The 18,778-nt window shown below is 35.1% G+C and overlaps 1 protein-coding gene across 1 annotated transcript in view; it reads right to left on the reverse strand.

Moving 5' to 3' along the window:
• LOC127456757 (adhesion G protein-coupled receptor F5-like) overlaps window positions 1-18,778 on the reverse strand; it is a 41,539-nt gene that overhangs the window by 17,962 nt on the left and 4,799 nt on the right. The window contains exons 5-16 of the mRNA XM_051725328.1: window positions 16,796-16,942; window positions 16,485-16,631; window positions 16,236-16,382; window positions 15,987-16,133; window positions 15,737-15,883; window positions 15,488-15,634; window positions 15,241-15,384; window positions 15,040-15,087; window positions 5,509-5,532; window positions 5,137-5,160; window positions 4,729-4,743; window positions 4,191-4,291 (exon numbers count right to left, since the gene is read on the reverse strand). Of these exons, the coding sequence (XP_051581288.1) occupies window positions 4,191-4,283 (93 nt within the window). The 5' untranslated portion in view covers window positions 4,284-4,291; window positions 4,729-4,743; window positions 5,137-5,160; ... (7 more) ...; window positions 16,485-16,631; window positions 16,796-16,942. The remainder of the gene's footprint in view (window positions 1-4,190; window positions 4,292-4,728; window positions 4,744-5,136; window positions 5,161-5,508; window positions 5,533-15,039; window positions 15,088-15,240; window positions 15,385-15,487; window positions 15,635-15,736; window positions 15,884-15,986; window positions 16,134-16,235; window positions 16,383-16,484; window positions 16,632-16,795; window positions 16,943-18,778) is intronic.

Genomic DNA, 18,778 nt, shown 5'->3' on the forward strand with positions numbered 1-18,778 from the left:
TTCAGCATTGTAGATGTCTTATGGTCTCAAGAATTTATTTTGGTGTGTGTGTGTTCTGCATTGTGGCTGATTTATTTTTTTATTTTTTTGACAAATTGTATGTTTGTGTGTGTGTTTTTGTTTTGCACACTTGATGTTTGGTAGCCTCAACCCTTCATGTCTGTGTGTGTTTTTTAGATTTTATATAATAAATATTGACCAAAAAAAATCTGTGATTTTTAGTGTTTCCCGTTCATTTCCTATGGCGGTCACTTTTGACTGGGAACAATACAAGTGTAACATTTTTTTTCTACCACTTAGACTGATCGAATCAACTCCAATTTCTTTGCGTGTTCAGATATCAAATGGACTAAAAGTCACTAAGTTTCATACCCGTCAGATAAAGGAGGGGTAGGAGTAGGGCAGTAGGGCTGAAATGATTAGTCCATGTTATCGACAATGTCGACAATAAAAAAATTTGTCGAATAGTCGTTTGATGTCATTTAACGTAACATGAGATCACATTAAACTCTAATGATGCGTGAGAGCAGCACTGCAGCTCGTGCCTGACTGAGGAGAGGAAGAAAACACAGCTAACAGTCCAGATGCACTCTAAACTTTCACAGCTTCAGGTGATGTAGATCGCAAAGTATGAGGGAATTACACAAAAATACCAATAAGTAAATACAGAAGCACTCTCGTTGCGGAATAAGCGGAACCGGAGCTTCCGCTCCGCTGAAGCAAAAATTGCATGTTGAGCTTCTTTAAAGGAAACACTTTATATGTGTTTAAAGATGCATTACATCTTTAATGCAGTTATATTGAATGCGTTATAGCTTTATTAAAGTTCAAACAATAAGGAAGCAAGTCATGTAAATAACTACAAACTCTGCAACTGGCATTTCTCTTTGTGTTCAGCGCCTCTTCTATGAGTTGCGCGAAGTGTCCCGATCTAAGGGTCAGAGATTGAAACTGCATCCGGCTGGGGCAGGGACACTCATCCCTCGAGCGCACACACTTGCTGCAGCTAGATTATAACGTGATGGTGGTATGATTGTATCATAATACAGTATATGTGTCACTGTGCATTTCTTACCGTGAAGAAAATTGGCAATATAAGAGGAGTTTGTTTTTTGTGAGTTAAAGATGCATTGAAGTAAAAAAAAAAAAAAAAATATATATATATATATGTTTTTGATTTGGCTTGTTTTCTCATATAAATATCAAAAACTCCTTGTGATGAGGAGGAGGGCGTGGCTAGGCCGTGAGGGTGCACGGCCGGCACTGAATCAACTAATAAGCGTGAGAGAGAGAGATAAAGGGGAGCCGGAGATGCCAGTTTGGGAGCGAGAGAGACACACACAGCTGCTGTGTGTGTGTGTGTTTATGTTTAAGTTATTTTATGTCATTAAAGTTATGTTGGCTATTCTGCCAGTTTCAGCCTCCTCCTTGCCCGTCCTTTACCCGTTATACTCCTTTAAAACAATGTACATTTACTTTAGCAGCTATACTGCAGAAGAAAATATTGTTAACTGAGAATGTTGAATATAATATTAAAAATAGATGCATTCAAAGATGCATTCACATGAGAAGCAGCATTTAAGATATTTAGACTTACTTTTAGAGAACAGATCTTGAATATATATTTTGTCTTTACTGCACTCGCAGTATAACCAAGTGAAAAAATACACATATACAAAAACACTTATATTTGTCTCTTAAAGCAGGTCTAAATATCTTATATGTTGCTTCTCATGTAAATGTATTTTTAGACAATTTTGAATGGAAAACAAGACAATAACACTTGATAATATGATTTTTTGCAGTGAATTTTTTTTTTTAAGTATTTTTTTTCCCTTTAATTCAGTGAATGTCATTTAGAGGTATTTTTAAAAGATGATTTTGTCCATTTTGTTGTTAGCAAGCACATTTAATACAATCTTTTAAGTCGGGGCACAAGCTGAATAGTCGTTTAAGAGCTAATGATTAATCATTGTAATAATCAGCTGAAGAGTCAAATAATTGTTCTAACAATTGTCAAAATAATCGTTAGTTGCAGCCCTATCACACAGCCTGTTTTATTAAGTTGTGTGCTGAGTGGGAAGACAAACCTTTGTCGGAAAAACCACTGACAAGACCCACATCATGACCCTGTTAATGTGTAAACAGGTAATGTTTTGAAAATAAAGTAAATGGGTTTTTTTCTGTCAAACATTAAAAGAAGCTTTCAGAACAGAGTCCTGCACGGGTCTGGTTTTGTAAACCTGCACTCGCAGTAACAGAACACATGACCCTGTTATCTGACAGCAGCACTAATTTAATTCCATATCTGACTGGACCCATTTAACATAAAGACCGCGATCCGAACCGCACCTGCATTAAAATCTACTACATCAGGTAGACAAAAATTGTTTATTTGCTCACGTCATAAACAATCAAACTAACATTAGGCATTCTGAGTTAGAGCATTTAAGAAAAATAGACACGTAGACTAACGTTTTGGTGACAATCAACAGAAAAAAGATGAGAAAGATGAACATTATTTGACATTTTAATAAATAGCCTTGGCTATTTGACCCACAGTCCACCTGTGCCTACTGATTCTCAACCCGCTTCCGCACTGCAAATGACAATATAAATATTTTGTCCACTCGCTGCATCAAATATTAGCAGTTCACCCTGTCGGGACCTGCCCAAGTGCAGGACTCTGTTTAAGAATCTATCATTTAATTATTAGAATTTTTTTAAACAGACCCCTGATGTAGAGAGTTACATTGAATAAAAAATGACCAGGGAAGTAAATAATTTAGAATTAGAATGATCAAGTTTTTCTAATGCCTGATAGAAAAGTATCTACTTTCTGTAGAGCAAAACTTCAGGCAATTGCAGTATAGTCCCATCAGTCACATACATTTCAGAAGACTTTTTTGGGGGCTTAAAGATACAAAAACCAAATCAATGCTGAACATTGTATCTCAAAAGCAGTGCAATGTGCCCCCCCTTCACTATTTAAAGCCAGATGTGGCCCTGTACCAAAATAATTACCCACCCCTGTTATAAAAGCTTAAATAAGCTTAGTTTTAACTACACATACTTGTACAGACTCATTGCATGCCCTGTAGAGTTCAAGAGCTAAAATTAAACAGGAATTCATCATTTAGAGGGGTCATATCATGAGAAAACTATTATTAATGCATTTTTTTTAATAAAATAGTTCACTGTAATATAAAAAAATATACTGTAACTTTCATAACTGAAAACTTTTTTTCCAGTCCAAAAAGACCATTTACTTAAACCAAGATGGAATAAAATACACAGAAATCTAAATCCTTAGATTCCTGATGTCTGCCAATTGAATTCATTAACACAACCACATACATTCACAGCACGTGCCAACGATGCCTATTTGGTGTTCTGCAACTTGGACTGCCCTGGTCACGGTAAAGTAATAAGGAGGAAGTACAAAACATACTATTACAGAAACATGTTGAGTATTAGCAAAGCAATAAACTGTTTCCACAATTCCCAATTTTAAAATCATGAAGCTTTCAGCAGCACAATGGTTTTACTGATAAGGTAGCTGGGTGGTTTTTGTCTCTCTAACGTTACATTTTCCAATATTTCAGCAATCAAGTTATGTGTCCCTTATCTTCTGACAGGTGTTTGGAATCGGAATGCCTAAAGCTCACTTGAAATTGTTGATCATTAGACACTGACATTACAGTGGCTTGGAAGGCTGGCTGAAACCGGTGTCCTTATGAGGTATCTCTGTACACAGAACACTGCTTATGAAAACATGACTGACAAGGCTGTGAGGTAGCAAGGCAGCTGCCTTAGATTTTGGACACAGCCAAAACCCGCAGCCTGTGAGGTATGTGCAACAAAGTGCTGTTACTCTCACAGGCAAAGAGGATTTAAGAAGTCTTAAAGGCACAGCAGGATGAATGGCATGTTTAATACTAAGGGTTAGAGAGTGATGAAAATGATCAGGAAAAAAATGGCTGTTATTGAGGAATGTTTTCGAAAGTTAAGTGGACCTTAATGTATAATATAAAGACTACGACAATTTAAAGTTTATATTCAAGCTTTTTTAAAGCTTGTATTTAAAGTAGTATTCAAACAAAAGCAATTATCAAAATCAACATGTTATTTTCCACACGCAAACAAAATAAATAAATACATAAAAAATCTTTAATACATGAAATACTCACTGATGACTCAATTTTTCCTGCAAGATCTTTGTAATCCTGGTCATTAGGGTTGGTGAGACTGAGATCAAAAGTTTTTTCTATTGTCAGTGACATTCCAATAACTGTAAAGAAAAGGATTTATATGTGCATCAACAGGTTTAAGTAACAATCCTCAATGCTAATACCAGGCATCTGATTCTTTCACTCTATTTATATCTAAAAACCTTGACACAATGCTAACAAAATGGACAACAAACACACACACACACGTATAGGCTACAAGTGTATACGTCGGACAAATTACAATTGCAATTGAGCATCCCTATTCCCTGCTCACTCTATTTGGATTTCACCCACTGTATACCAAAAACAACAATACACCATAATTATGTGTTAAAAATCTTTTTTACATTTGTTAGATTTGGTGAGACACTGGTGTCAAAATGTTGAGGCCCTGTCATTAAAATTCTAATGACTTGTAAAAAATGAGGTTCACTTTCTCAATTCTAATAATACTTCTAATAATTTGCAACAGACATCAAACATTTATCGTACATACCTATTTGTGCTGGTGCTGCATTTGGCCCAGAAAATTATTTTGAGCAAAAAAAATACATAAAAAAAACATTATATAAAAAAGTGTTTCATTGCATTTCTATATTTTTTTGCATATACAAAAATGTTTTGCAATGGCAGTCTGTTACCAGTCACAATAGAGGAGAAGACTTAGTATGTTTCTAAAATTGTATTTCCTGAACATGCAAAACAACGAATCCAAAGATTAAATATTAATATTGTATACTTATGAAGCCATTACCTAAATTTAAGTTTAAAAAACAAAGAACTGTTTGCAACATAATTGTGTCAAAGTATAAGGCTACTTCACACTGATACTAATAATCCACAAACATCAAACGTTTACATTTTTTAGCTATATCTAAGACTTTGCTTAATGTATAGTACATACCTGTTTGTGTTGTTGTTATTAGCACTGTAGAATATATAAGAAAACGAAAGAAATGATGAGAAGACAAGCTTGAGTCTTGATGTGTTTATCATTAGAAATTATAAACCTCAAATTGCACTCTGATTTCTATGATTTCTTGCATTAACAGAAAAAAATAAATAAATAAATGAAAGAGCAGTTTGTTACCAGACACAATTGAGCAGAGAAGACAAACACATTTAGTATGTTTGAATATTTTTATTTGTATATTTCTTTTTAACTGAACGAAGCTAAACACTCAATTTAATTATAAAAAACAATGAACTAATTGCAACATAATTGTGTGTAAAATTAGTACTTCATATATTTCAGATTTTGCTTTTTTGTACTCACCTGTTTGTACTGTTTCTATTGGCACTGTAGAATATATAAGCAACACCAACACACACACACACACACACACACACACACACAAACAATTGTAGTGAAAAACTCATGTGAAGTATGAGTCTGTTCAAACTGTAGATGATGTTACATATGCATTGTATCCATGTGCACTGTATCATTCTTATTCTATAGTATATTTCTATGAACAGTTAATGTTTTTGCTGAATATTGTCATGCAAAGAATTTTTCATTTTTTGGCACATTCAATGTGCATCTGGACATTTACAGTAATGCCAACCCAGAGAACAGACCTGTGAATTTTTGTTTGTACAACTAATTTGCATTATTTGTTGTACTGCACTGATCTTTAATACCTACAACTGAATATTGTCTTCTAATTTTAAATGTAATGAATTTTTGACTTGCATATACTTTCTTGGTAAAACTTTATATTAAGGCTCCCTTTGTAAAGGGTTTATAAAGGGGTTCATTAAAGGGATAGTTCACCCAAAAATGAAAATTATCACATCATTTACTTACACTTATGCCCGTTTCATATTGCAAGCATGAGCAAGGCTTGAGCAGAGCGTATTTTTTTTTGCCGTCCGTAACAGATTAGAGCATTCACAACGGTGGTGTGAGCAGCACGTCAGAATGATGCGTGAACATCGCGTGAGCTACAGTGCAGCGTGGGTTTCGGCGCATGCGTGGGGCGGTCGCGTTTGACGTTCAAAATGGCCACGTCTCTTCCTCGAGAAACAGCAGCGCCTCTGCGCAGAAAATAAAGTTATCTATGGGGTCATACACCACATTTTTTCTTGTGCAGGCAGTCACATCCAGGTCATCTTTATCAGCACACTTGGTTGTGATTGGTTAATGTTGTGTCTATACTGTACACCTACAGTTGTGCTCAAAAGTTTGCATACCCTTGGAGAACTGGTAATATATGTACCATTTTTAAAGAAAACACGAGTGAGCAGGCAAAACACATTTCTTTTATTTCTTATGGGATTCGTATTCAACTGTAGGTTATAACAGAATGGCACAATCATAAAACAAAACATGGCAACAATGAAAAAAATGAAAAATGTGCCAGAAGCTGTGAGGCGTGTCAAGGTGTTGTTGGGCATATTGTAACCGGTCTTTTTTGTGGCACTGGCACAGTAAAGGCTTCTTTCTGGCAACTCGACCATGCATCTCATTTTTGTTCAAGTATCGTCATATTGTGCTCCTTGAAAAAACCACACCGTCTTTTTCCAGAGCAGCCTGTATTTCTCCTGAGGTTACCTGTGGGTTTTTCTTTGTATCCTGAACAATTCTTCTGGCAGGAAATCTTTCTTGGTCTGCCTGACCTTGGCTTGGTATCAAGAGATCCCCGAATTTTCCACTATGTAAACTTTTGATCAGGGCCATTTGGGTGATTTCTGTTATCATTATGATTTAAAAAGGATCCAAACAACTATGTGATAATAAATGGCTTCATTTGATCACTATCCTTAAATAAAAGATCAGTCATGATCAGTCATATTTTCAAAATCAATGCCAAAATTTCACAATTTCTGCCGGATGGAAGAAGATCAGGCAGTTTATTAATTCTTTCGTTAATTCATTATTTTATTGAGTTTACTTGCATGCAGACATATAAATTGTAGTGTACTATAGTTTCGGTTTGAATAATTTTGATTTGCTTTTGTGTTTTTTCTATCATCTCCTGATTATTTTAGTGTTGTACTGCACCCAGAGCCACTGAGTTCAGTGTGAGCCTCGCGTGAGCCTCACGACAAAAATAGGCCCAACGCTGAAACTATCCATCACTGCCGTGTCTGGGACACTTCTGGGACGCGCCACCTTGCGACTCAAGCTTGTAGTGGGAACGGTGTAATCCGAAATAAAAACGCGCCGCTCACACCCAGCTCACACTCCACTCACAGAGGATGTGTGAACCCAGGGTGAGTCTATTTTTGCAGCATTGCTCAAGCTCAATTAAAGTGACAGCACACTGTTTATGGACAAAATGAATGTGATTTGACACCAAAAGTGCATAGTGCACAGAATAAGCATGTATTAGTAGCCTAGTGTGCTTTTATATAAATTAAAGCATGTCAGAAAAAAACAAAACAATATTGCCTATCAATGGCTGATTTTAACTAAGTATAACTACTTATTTATTGACTATTTTATAGAGCTGATTGATTGCTCCAAATACAGTGATCACCTTCATTTGTTGTGCAAAAGGACCTAGTTTATCCACTGAATGATGATGTTGGTGAGCTTATTGGGTTGGCTGCCATTACATGCAGCAGTTATTGCACTGAAAAAAATATTAACCTAATAAAAATATGCTTCATGTGGTAAAATAAAAATTTACTGGTTTAATTCATGTCGAAAATATTTTTTCATATGTCTGTATCAACATGACTTCAGTAGTTTACACCAGCAAAAATTATTTTAAGGTTTTGATCATGTGAAAATTGCTCCCTAGGTAACAACTGCTGTGTGCCATTGTTAATTTTATTTTAGCCATAAATGGTACATCAACAAGTGATTTTAAGCAATAATTTATTTACAATGTAGAAAAAAATAACTTTTTTTCTATATAGAGCCGCTGCTGTCAGTGTGAAAGCCCTCATGAGTCTGCAGCTGTAGTTACGATGTAGTTAAGCTGACGCTTTGCTCATGTCTTGCTCAAGCTTGCGATGTGAAACGGGCGTTATGCCTTCCCAGATGTGTATTATTTTCTTTCAGCAGAACACAAATGAAGATTTTTAGAAGAATGTCTCAGCTCTGTATGCCCTTACAATGCAAGTAAATGGTGATCAGACCTTTGTAGCTCCAGAAATCACATAAAGGAAACAGAAAAGTCATCCATATGACTCCAGTGGTTAAGTCTGTCTTCAGAAGTGATATGAAAGTTGTGGGTGAGAAACAGATCAAATTTAAGTGCTTTTTTTACTCTAAATCTCCAATTTCCCTTTCACTTTTACATCTGAAAGCCGCACGTGGTGCCTGTTTAGTTTCACTTTCACATCTGAAAGTGAAAGAGAAGATATACGGTAATAAAGGAGTTCAATTTTGATCTGTTTCTCACCAACACCTATTTCATAGCTTCTGAAGACATGGATTTAACCACTTATGGATTACTTTTATGTTTCCTTTATGTGATTTTTGGAACTACTGATTTGTGGAGGTCCTATCACCACTGAATTGCATTGTAAGGACCTACACAGCTGAAATATTCATCTAAAACTCTTTGTTTGTGTTCTACTGAAGAAAGAAAGTCATACAATTCTGGGATGTCATGAGGATGAGAAAATAATGAGAGAATTTTAATTTTTTGGGTGAACCATCCCTTTAATGACTAAAAACTCACCTACTAATGCATTATAAACAATTTATATACAGATATTACAACATAAATAAAAAGGGTGACTTTTACGCGATACTTGCCAAATAGTGAGCTAATTTAAACACACGTTATAAATGCTAAATACAGGTATTTATTAATATTATTTTAATCAAAATCATTAAATTTAATAGTTCATGATTTATGTCATGATGCAGCAAAAACAGACTACTAAAGTTAGATTAAAAGGAATGCTTGTTGTCACTTTTCTTGTCACTTTGATGTCAAAATGCATGGTGCTACTCCAAGTGGTGTCTAACCAACAATTTTCTGCAAAAACACTTTCCAGGTCTTGATGCTCTTCTACAACAATGTATAACCATTCTGATTCTCTCGTTTATCAAAAATATGTAGCTTTTCCACAAACCCTTCATTTTATGGGCTATTTCTGAACTATCCTTAACTGTACCTTGCAAAGCTTTAATTTAATTTGGACGTTTTTATCAACCTAAGTAATCTATAAAATTGTATCATAATGCAAAATGGACAACCAAGACCAATAGTGAGTAACCAATGAACTATTACCATCAATAACCTAAGAAAGTGTACCTTAATGTAAAGTGAACACCTGTGAACCATTTATTAATGAGTTACTGTCATTAATAACATATGAAAGTGTACCTTAATGTAAACTGAACACCTGTGAACCATTTGTTAACAAGTTACCAACATTAGTAACCTATGAAAGTGTACCTTAATGTAAAGTGAACACCTGTGAACCATTTATTAATGAGTTACTGTCATTAATAACATATGAAAGTGTACCTTAATGTAAACTGAACACCTGTGAACCATTTGTTAACAAGTTACCAACATTAGTAACCTATGAAAGTGTACCTTAATGTAAAGTGTACACCTGTGAACCATTTGTTAACAAGTTACCAACATTAGTAACCTATGAAAGTGTACGTTAATGTAAAGTGAACACATGTGTACCATTTATTAATGAGTTACTGTCATTAATAACATATGAAAATGTACCTTAATGTAAAGTGAACACCTATGAACCATTTGTTAACAAGTTACCAACAATAGTAACCTATGAAAGTGTACGTTAATGTAAAGTGAACACCTGTGAACCATTTACTAATGAGTAACTTACATTAATAAGCTATGAAAGTGTACCCTAATGTAAAGTGGACACCTGTGAACCATTTGTTAATGAGTTTTCAACATATGTAACATATGAAAGAGATTTATGAAGAGTTTCCAACTCCTGCACTCAATTTGTTAATGAGTGACTTTTAATGCTTCAAGATTACATAATTTATCATACATATTATACCACTCATAAATGAACATACAATGTGTAATATAGTGTTTATTATAGCAAATAAACAATACAAGTAACATTTAACATAGGAAAATATATATGCTCACACTATCATTAGAAAAAAAAAACACATTAATCTATATAAACTAAGGTTATATTATTACATTAGGCTAGCCTATATCTACTTTTCATGCTGGACTTCTCAGAACCAGCCGCAACCCCGGACAACAGCAGACCCATGCCCATGCCCATGCCCCTGCCCACGCTCATGAAGATGGGGGCGGAAGATGACCCAGAAGCCTTCCTCCACCTCTTTGAGCAAACCGCTGAGATCTGGGGTACGCATACTCAATGGGTGGCCCGGCTCATTCCTTTGTTGTCCGGGGGAGCCCAACTTGCAGCTCAAAAACTGCCAGCGGCTAGTCTCCTGGTTTACAGCGACTTGAAGAAGACCATTCTGTAGTGGGTTGGCCGGAGCACAGAACAGTACTGTCAGCTCTTCCGGACAATGAAGTTGGAAAGGACCGGCCGCCCGTTTGCCTTCTCTCAACGACTCCGCGACACCTGCCAGAAATGGCTGCTGGGAAGACGACAAGCTGGTGGAGGGAGAGTGATGCTCTGGGCAATGATCTTCTGGGAAACCCTGGGTCCGGCAAATCATGCAGACATCAATTTGACACGTGCCACCTACCTAAACATCATTGCAGATGAGGTACACACCTTCATGACAATGGTATTCCCTGACGGCAGTGGCCTCTTTTAGTAGGATAATGCACCCTGCCACACTGCACACTAGGTGTGTAATGGTTCGAATTTATTACGATTTGGTTTGTGTCATGGTTTTTGGGTCACGGTTTTGGTATGGTTCAGAATTTGCTTTGTTCAGAAAAAAAATATTACTGACAAATCCAAAGAATACTGTATTTGGTTAACACTTTAACAGGTTTGCCCTTAAATAACAATCACGGTTTTACAACAGTAACCATAATAATAATAACCATACTAATCATAGTAACCACAAAATCAAATGGTTACTGTCACGGTTACAATATACAGTAAAATCATGGTTACTATATGGAAAATATATATGGTTATAAAACCATACTTAACTGTATCAAAACCATGGTGACAGCAGTCATGGTTACTACAATATTACTCTAGTAAAACCATGGTTAATTTTCATCAGGTTCCTTAACTAAAAAAATTTTTCTCGAATTACTAAATCAACATTTTAACTTAACACTTGCACTATTACGCTACATGCATCAACATAAAGTGCATTTCAAACTCATCTCAACATATATTCAATATTCGGGAGCTATTAAAATGCATACGAGAAGGGATGTTGTGATAATGCTGCTTGATTTTTTAATATTTAAGACCAATTGTACTGTTATTTACTTTACATAAAGTTCACTATGGGTTAGTTGTCACCAACCAAGCTTTATCAGATATGTTCATTCTCTCATGAATGAACATTGCTTCTAATATTTTTGGAATTAATATATTGGACTATATTTTTTAAGTGAAATTATTAATAAATTGCACGTGTTTTATATGGAGTGCATTACAAATGTAAGAGAAAAATAGTATGTTTTATAAAGGTTAATTTGACTGTTTATTTGCTTTACATAAAGAACAATAAATGGTCATTAGACTATATTACATGATGCATGTTAAAGCATTAGGCACTCATATCAAATTACCTGCAGGAGTTGGAAACTCTTTAATAATTATTTATATTTTTATTTTTTATTGTCCATTTTACATAAATTCACTTTATAGGTTACTAATGTTGGTAGCTCATTAATAAATGGTTCACAGTTGTCCACTTTTCATTAAGGTACTCTTTCACCCTTTCATTTTATATTAATGTTGGTGAGTCACTAATGAATGGTTCACAGCTGTCCAATTTACATTAAGGTACACTTTCATATCTTATTAATGTTAAGTCATTAATACAGTAAATGGTTTGTGGGTAACTCAATAAAAAGGCCATGGTTGTCTTTCTTGTATTATGGTACCTTTTTTAAGGTTGCTAAATAAGCTTGTAAATCCACCTTACATTAAGACTTGTATTACAAGGTATAGATATTGTTACATAATTTATAAATGACCAATAAAATTCAGTGAAATAAAGAATATAGATATATTTTTGATAAGTGAGAGAAATCAAAGTTACAGGTACACATTCTTGCTGTGAATGAGCTTGAAAACCTGAAAGGTGTTTAACTGAGACATTCCAACTTTGATAAGTAGGTTACTACTCTGAGTAGTGGCATTCTTTTGTCACCATTACGGCAAGCAAAGAGACATGAGTCAAGACATTAGAGTAATGAAGACAAACACAGAACCTTTTAATCTCACTAAAGTAGTCTATTTTTGCTGCATCATGACATAAATCATGAATATTTTCAGAAAACATTTTATGATTTTGATTTAAGTTGTCATGAATTGGATATGTATTTTATTTTATAATGTTCCTTGAGGTCCACTTATAATGACAGTGTGATTTTGTCATTAAAAGTAGTCATAATTTAGGAATAATTGGTCATTTTCTATCCAGTTTTTGTGCCTCTGATTCAAATGCTCCATTTTTTGGGGGGCGTGTGTTCTTGAAGACTTCAGTGTAAACGCCCACTGCTGTGATTGGGTAACATCTTTGCATGTAGATAAGTGTAAACGCCCCCGACATTACGCACGTATGGGGTTGTTTTGAAAACTTCAGATGGTTAAAAAAAAAAAAAGACAACTGGAGGAATTCATCCATACATGTTTGAGCCAGAGTCTGATCCCAAATAGCCCTCCACCAACACCACGGATACTACAGTCTGTGACAGCGTGGTAAGTAATCACTGTAATTTACTTGTCTATTTGTGTAATAAGTATTACTTTTATTCTTGTTTAAACCAAGACGCGACAAAACGGTGTGTATCTTGTTACATAGTTGGGGCATTTTCCAACGGTGAAACATTTCTGTGTTTAACAATTGCTGAGTAACGCATGACAGTACCAAATAAAGTGTAAATACATGGTGCTATCACATTTATAACTGTGAAAGGATACACTTACTGAGTGCGGTAAAGTTAGTTTTATATTTGACATTCGCGACAATACCCATTAAACTCTCAAGCCAAAACAACTTGGAAATGCATGAATAGGTTTTCTTTGCCTAGCACAAAGCTGAATAAAAAATAAAAAAAATAGATTTTTTTTTTTCATATCAAATTTATTAGCCCTATAAATCAATTAAACAATTTAACCTTTTGATATTATGACATCACAACAAATATCAAATTTTCTTAAAAATATCCCTTTCATGACACAAGGCTCTGTTTTTATACAGATTCAATTATCCCTATAAATCTATTAAACTCAATGACTATAGAGTTATAATATCTGTATAAAAAGTACTGAACATTTACTCCCAAAAACAAGCCTTGTGCTATATAAAGAATAATATTCTGTGTGTTTTGCAGTTGGTTTTATGTCTCAAGGTCAAACGGTCATTGAGTTTAATGGAATTAGAATATTACAAACATTTACACTATTTATTTGAAAACATATAGAATGTAAATTCCACAAACAGAGCCTTGTGTCATGAAAGGGATATTTTTAAGAACATTTCATATTTGTTGTGATGTCATAATATCAAAAGGTTAAATTTATAGATCTAATAAAATTGATATGAAAAAAAAATCTCCTTTTTTAAAATTCAGCTTTGTGCTAGGCAAAGAAAACCTATTCATGTATTTCCAAGTTGGTTTGGCTTGAAAATGTGATCGGCACGGAGAGTTTAATGGGTATTGTCGCGAATGTCAAACGAATGTCAAATAAAAAACTAACTTTACCGCACTCACTTACTGTGCAACATGTAAACGTATATAGGATACATTCACCGGTGTTTGTCGCACTGTCGTTCGTCATCTAATCATGTTTCATCATATATTCAGTGTAACGAGACATGTTTTCATTAAAAAGTAAAGCGATTGTCTAAATATATTGATATCAATACTCTTTAGGTGTATATGTGGCAACTGTATATGCTCCTTAAAATCCTATGCATTAAAACTAATAAGCGAGCGTCTAAAATCACTAGGATCAAACCAAATACTCAGTACACATCTAACAGTCTGTAACATACAAAGCAAAACAATTAACATGGATACTCACACTTGTTTGTTGCGAAATCACTGTCGGGTCCAATGTAGTTGGCACTGCATCAACTTTTAATTTAAGTCTCTCTGCAAAGCCTGCTTCGAACTGTGTCTTGTTTGTGAAAGAATCATCGATAAAATGAAGCGAGCAAACAAACACGTTCTTACCGACGCGATCAGGGACTTCATTAAAAATAAACTTCAGCCACTCTCTTAATGTTGGGATCCTTGCGAAGTCCAAAAAAAAAATCCAGTTTCCCACAACCCGGCACTGCGCAACGTCTTGACATCTTCGTGGCCACCGTGACACCTCCTGTTGCTCCAATAGTAATCTCACTGCTCTACACTAACAGCAAAACCGGTGGGCGGTCCTAAGCAGTGTCGACTATAAAGTAGGCGTTGATCTGTTTATGCAGAGGCTGGCCTGTGCTTATGTAACACCTCACTATGACGTTTTAGTGAGGAGGAAGTAGAGAACAAGTCGTTTTGGCATCTTGGTTTCAATGAAGCCTTTTTTTTTTTTTTTTTTTTTTTTTGGACTAACGAAGAAGTTTTCGATTCTGAAATTTACAGTATATTTTTATGGTGCAATAAACTCTTATATGTCAAGATATCATATATAGTAGTTGCAGATAGTAGTTGTAGGGAGATACAACACATCAGCTAACACAACTGCATCTAAAATTTTTCCTGTAACTACATACCTGTTGGTTTTGTTGTTACTGTTTGCACTGTAGTAGTTTTCAGCAAGACTAAAACCCAAAAAACAATCCGACTAAATAAATTGTAAAACATACATTTTTACTTGACATTTCTGTGCATTCCTGCCTTCACAAAAACAATTCAATAAGTGAAAAAAATAACATATTTAAGAGAAAACACAATTAAGTCTAAATAGAACCCACCTTTGCATGTGTTTTTGATGCCAATGGAGATATTTGAGTTTGCAAAAAATCCAGGCAAGCAAGAGCAAGAATAATTTCCTATTTCATTTGTGCAGGTTGAATTAGGACCACATATGGATGGATTAATCTGACATTCATCCACATCTGAAAAATTAGATAGTGCCCATCAGTGAATCACATGTTTTAAAATACATGTGTGACTACTACTGAAGGTGAGAATATATAAAGTATTTATGCTAGAACCCACCGATGCATGTATTATTGATTCCTATGGTGATATTTGGGTTTATTGCATTAAATCCAGGCAAGCATGAGCAAGAGTAATTTACTATTTCATTTGTGCAGGTTGAATTCGGACCACATATGAAGGGATCGATCTGACATTCATCCACATCTGAAAAATTTAAAAATGCCAGACAATCAGTCAAATGTTTACTAGAGCATGGAATACTACTATCAAAGGTAAAATACACAAAAATGTGTAGCTAGACTCCACCTTTGCATGTGTTATTGATTCCAATGGAGAGATTTGAGTTTGTTGCAATAAATCCAGCCAAGCAAGAGCAAGAATAATTTCCTATTTCATTTGTGCAGGTTGAATTAGGACCACATATGGATGGATTAATCTGACATTCATCCACATCTGAAAAATTTGATAACGCCCATCAATGAATCACATGTTTTCCAATGCATGGTTTAATAATATTGATAGTCAGAGTGTACACAGATGTAAAGCTAGAACCCACCGTTGCATGTGTTATTGATGCCAATGGAGAGATTTGAATTTGTTGCAATAAATCCAGGAAAGCATGAGCAAGAATATTTTCCTATTTCATTGGTGCAGGTAGAATTCGGACCACAGATGGATGGATAGATCTGGCATTCATCCACATCTGAAAATTAAATAATGCCCATCAATGAATCACATATTTTCCAATGCATGCTTTAATAATATTGATAGTCAGAGTATACACAGATGTAAAGCTAGAACCCACCGTTGCATGTGTTATTGATGCCAATGGAGAGATTTGAATTTGTTGCAATAAATCCAGGAAAGCATGAGCAAGAATATTTTCCTATTTCATTGGTGCAGGTAGAATTCGGACCACAGATGGATGGATAGATCTGGCATTCATCCACATCTGAAAATTAAATAATGCCCATCAATGAATCACATATTTTCCAATGCATGCTTTAATAATATTGATAGTCAGAGTATACGCAGATGTAAAGCTAGAACCCACCGTTGCATGTGTTATTGATTCCTATGGTGATATTTGGGTTTATTGCATTAAATCCAGGCAAGCATGAGCACGAGTAATTTCCTATTTCATTTGTGCAGGTTGAATTAGGACCACATATGGATGGATAGCTCTGACATTCATCCACATCTGAAAAATTAGATAATGCCCATCAATGAATCACATGTTTTCCAGTGCATGGTTTAATAATATTGATAGTCAGAGTATACACAGATGTAAAGCTAGAACCCACCGTTGCATGTGTTACTATTGTTTAAAATTAGAGTATATACAAATGATAAGAAAGAACCCACCGTTGCATGTGTTATTGATTCCAATGGTGATATTTGGGTTTATTGCAATAAATCCAGGCAAGCATGAACAAGAGTAATTTCCTATTTCATTTGTGCAGGTTGAATTAGGACCACATATGGATGGATAGCTCTGACATTCATCCACATCTGAAAAATTAGATAATGCCCATCAATGAATCACATGTTTTCCAGTGCATGGTTTAATAATATTGATAGTCAGAGTATACACAGATGTAAAGCTAGAACCCACCGTTGCATGTGTTATTGATGCCAATGGAGAGATTTGAGTTTGTTGCAATAAATCCAGCCAAGCATGAGCAAGAATATTTTCCTATTTCATTGGTGCAGGTTGAATTCGGACCACAGATGGATGGATAGATCTGGCATTCATCCACATCTGAAAATTAGTTAATGCCCATCAGTGAATCACATATTTTCCAATGCATGCTTTAATAATATTGATAGTCAGAGTATACGCAGATGTAAAGCTAGAACCCACCGTTGCATGTGTTATTGATTCCTATGGTGATATTTGGGTTTATTGCATTAAATCCAGGCAAGCATGAGCAAGAGTAATTTCCTATTTCATTTGTGCAAGATGAATTCCGACCACATATGAAGGGATAGATCTGACATTCATCCACATCTGAAAAATTAGATAGTGCCCATCAGTGAATCACATGTTCTAAAATACATGTGTGACTACTACTGAAGGTGAGAATATATAAAGTATTTATGCTAGAACCCACCGTTGCATGTGTTATTGATTCCTATGGTGATATTTGGGTTTATTGCAATAAATCCAGGCAAGCATGAGCAAGAGTAATTTCCTATTTCATTTGTGCAGGTTGAATTAGGACCACATATGGATGGATAGCTCTGACATTCATCCACATCTGAAAAATTAGATAATGCCCATCAATGAATCACATGTTTTCCAGTGCATGGTTTAATAATATTGATAGTCAGAGTATACACAGATGTAAAGCTAGAACCCACCGTTGCATGTGTTACTATTTTTTAAAATTAGAGTATATACAAAAGATAAGAAAGAACCCACCGTTGCATGTGTTATTGATTCCAATGGTGATATTTGGGTTTATTGCATTAAATCCAGGCAAGCATGAGCAAGAGTAATTTCCTATTTCATTTGTGCAGGTTGAATTAGGACCACAAATGGATGGATTAGATCTGACATTCATCCACATCTGAAAAATGTCGATAATGCCCATCAATGAATCACATGTTTTCCAATGCATGGTTTAATAATACTGATAGTCAGAGTATACACAGATGTAAAGCTAGAACCCACCGTTGCATGTGTTATTGATGCCAATGGTGAGATTTGAATTTGTTGCAATAAATCCAGGCAAGCATGAGCAAGAATAGTTTCCTATTTCATTGGTGCAGGTTGAATTAGGACCACAGATGGATGGATAGATCTGGCAATCATCCACATCTGAAAAATGTAAATAATGCCCATCAATGAATCACATATTTTCCAATGCATGCTTTAATAATATTGATAGTCAGAGTATACGCAGATGTAAAGCTAGAACCCACCGTTGCATGTGTTATTGATTCCTATGGTGATATTTGGGTTTATTGCATTAAATCCAGGCAAGCATGAGCACGAGTAATTTCCTATTTCATTTGTGCAGGTTGAATTAGGACCACATATGGATGGATAGCTCTGACATTCATCCACATCTGAAAAATTTGATAACGCCCATCAATGAATCACATGTTTTCCAATGCATGCTTTAATAATATTGATAGTCAGAGTATACACAGATGTAAAGCTAGAACCCACCGTTGCATGTGTTATTGATGCCAATGGAGAGATTTGAATTTGTTGCAATAAATCCAGGAAAGCATGAGCAAGAATATTTTCCTATTTCATTGGTGCAGGTAGAATTCGGACCACAGATGGATGGATAGATCTGGCATTCATCCACATCTGAAAAATTAAATAATGCCCAT

The sequence above is a fragment of the Myxocyprinus asiaticus genome, chromosome 19 (assembly GCF_019703515.2).
Source record: "Myxocyprinus asiaticus isolate MX2 ecotype Aquarium Trade chromosome 19, UBuf_Myxa_2, whole genome shotgun sequence".
In the NCBI taxonomy this organism is placed as follows: domain Eukaryota; kingdom Metazoa; phylum Chordata; class Actinopteri; order Cypriniformes; family Catostomidae; genus Myxocyprinus; species Myxocyprinus asiaticus.